At 35.9% G+C, this 1185-nt stretch overlaps 1 protein-coding gene across 1 annotated transcript; it reads left to right on the plus strand.

Annotated features, from left to right (window-relative positions):
* Positions 1 to 202: 202 nt before the first annotated feature.
* On the plus strand, positions 203 to 868 carry LOC145045700 (uncharacterized). The gene has a single exon (XM_078994015.1). The coding sequence runs from the start codon at positions 203 to 205 to the stop codon at positions 866 to 868; it is 666 nt and encodes a 221-aa protein (XP_078850141.1).
* Positions 869 to 1185: the final 317 nt, after the last annotated feature.

The raw sequence follows: 1185 nt of genomic DNA on the forward strand, positions 1-1185 counted from the left end.
TAGAAGTCATTCCCATTGAAGAACCTATAGTCAAGAACGATGCACAAGTTGGAGTTCCAAAGAAGACTATTCCAAAGAAGACTATTCCCCTCGTAACACCAATAGCCACGCAACTTCGAAGAAGAATATGGAGGAGAAAGAGATTTTAGACACTTTCTGAAAGGTGGAAGTAAATATCCCTTTACTTGATGCCATCAAGCAAATGCCTAGATATGCAAAGTTTTTGAAAGAGCTTTGTAACAACAAGAGGAAGTTGAAGGAAAACGAGAAAATTTCAATGAATGAAAACGCATCCGCATTTTTACAAAGGAAACATCCACCCAAATGCAAACATTCCAGAATGCTTACGGTTCCTAGCAAGATTAGAGATGTCACTTTTAGTAGTTTCATGCTTGACCTTGACACTTCTATCAATTACATGCCCTATTCGGTGTATGAATCATTGAATGTGGGGCCTTTAAGCGGAACATGTGTCATAATCTCTCTTGCGGATAAATCCAGTGTCTTTCTTAGAGGTGTTCTAGAGGATGTTTTGGTGCAAGTGAACCAACTGGTCTTTCTGGGGGATTTCTATGTGATTGATCCAGAGGAGCAAGTGTCCTCCAAATCGGCTCTAATCTTGCTTGGGAGACCATTTTTGAAGATGGCTAGGACAAAGGTCGATGTGTATGTGAGAAGTTTGACAATGGAGGTTGATGGTGAAACAACAAGTTTTAATATTTATGATGCCATGAGATATACTAGTTATGTTTCATCTTTGTACTTTGTTGATGTTGTTGTGCCAATAACCCAAACATTGTTTGAGTTGTCTAATAGTGATGTGTTGGAAATGATTTTAAGAAAGGGTTTTGTAACATACACGTTTTAAAATCATGTTTTGTAATGAATAAAATTGTGAAATATTATGTAAAACTGAGTGTTGAGTTCTAACAGATGGTTTTTACTAGAAATGAAGTAAAACTATGTTTACAATCACTCAGAAAATATTGGAAGTCTTATGAGATTCCAATTAAAAGCCAAATAGCGAAAATATGAAATTTTAAATAAGTAAAATTTTATTATTTGATGTTGTATAGAATCTCGTTAGAAATTTGTAGGCGAAAACCTCGTCAAAATCTGAGTTATAACGAAGAATTTATGACCAACCGAAGATCCGCGACAAAACCGGCATGGTGCTAAATGACG

This window comes from Lactuca saligna, chromosome 5 (genome assembly GCF_052625555.1).
Source record: "Lactuca saligna cultivar CGN05327 chromosome 5, ASM5262555v1, whole genome shotgun sequence".
NCBI lineage: Eukaryota > Viridiplantae > Streptophyta > Magnoliopsida > Asterales > Asteraceae > Lactuca > Lactuca saligna.

Excerpts from the sequence above, each read along its gene's own strand:
- LOC145045700 (XM_078994015.1), top strand. The coding sequence starts at position 203 with ATGCCTAGATATGCAAAGTTTTTGAAAGAGCTTTGTAACAACAAGAGG.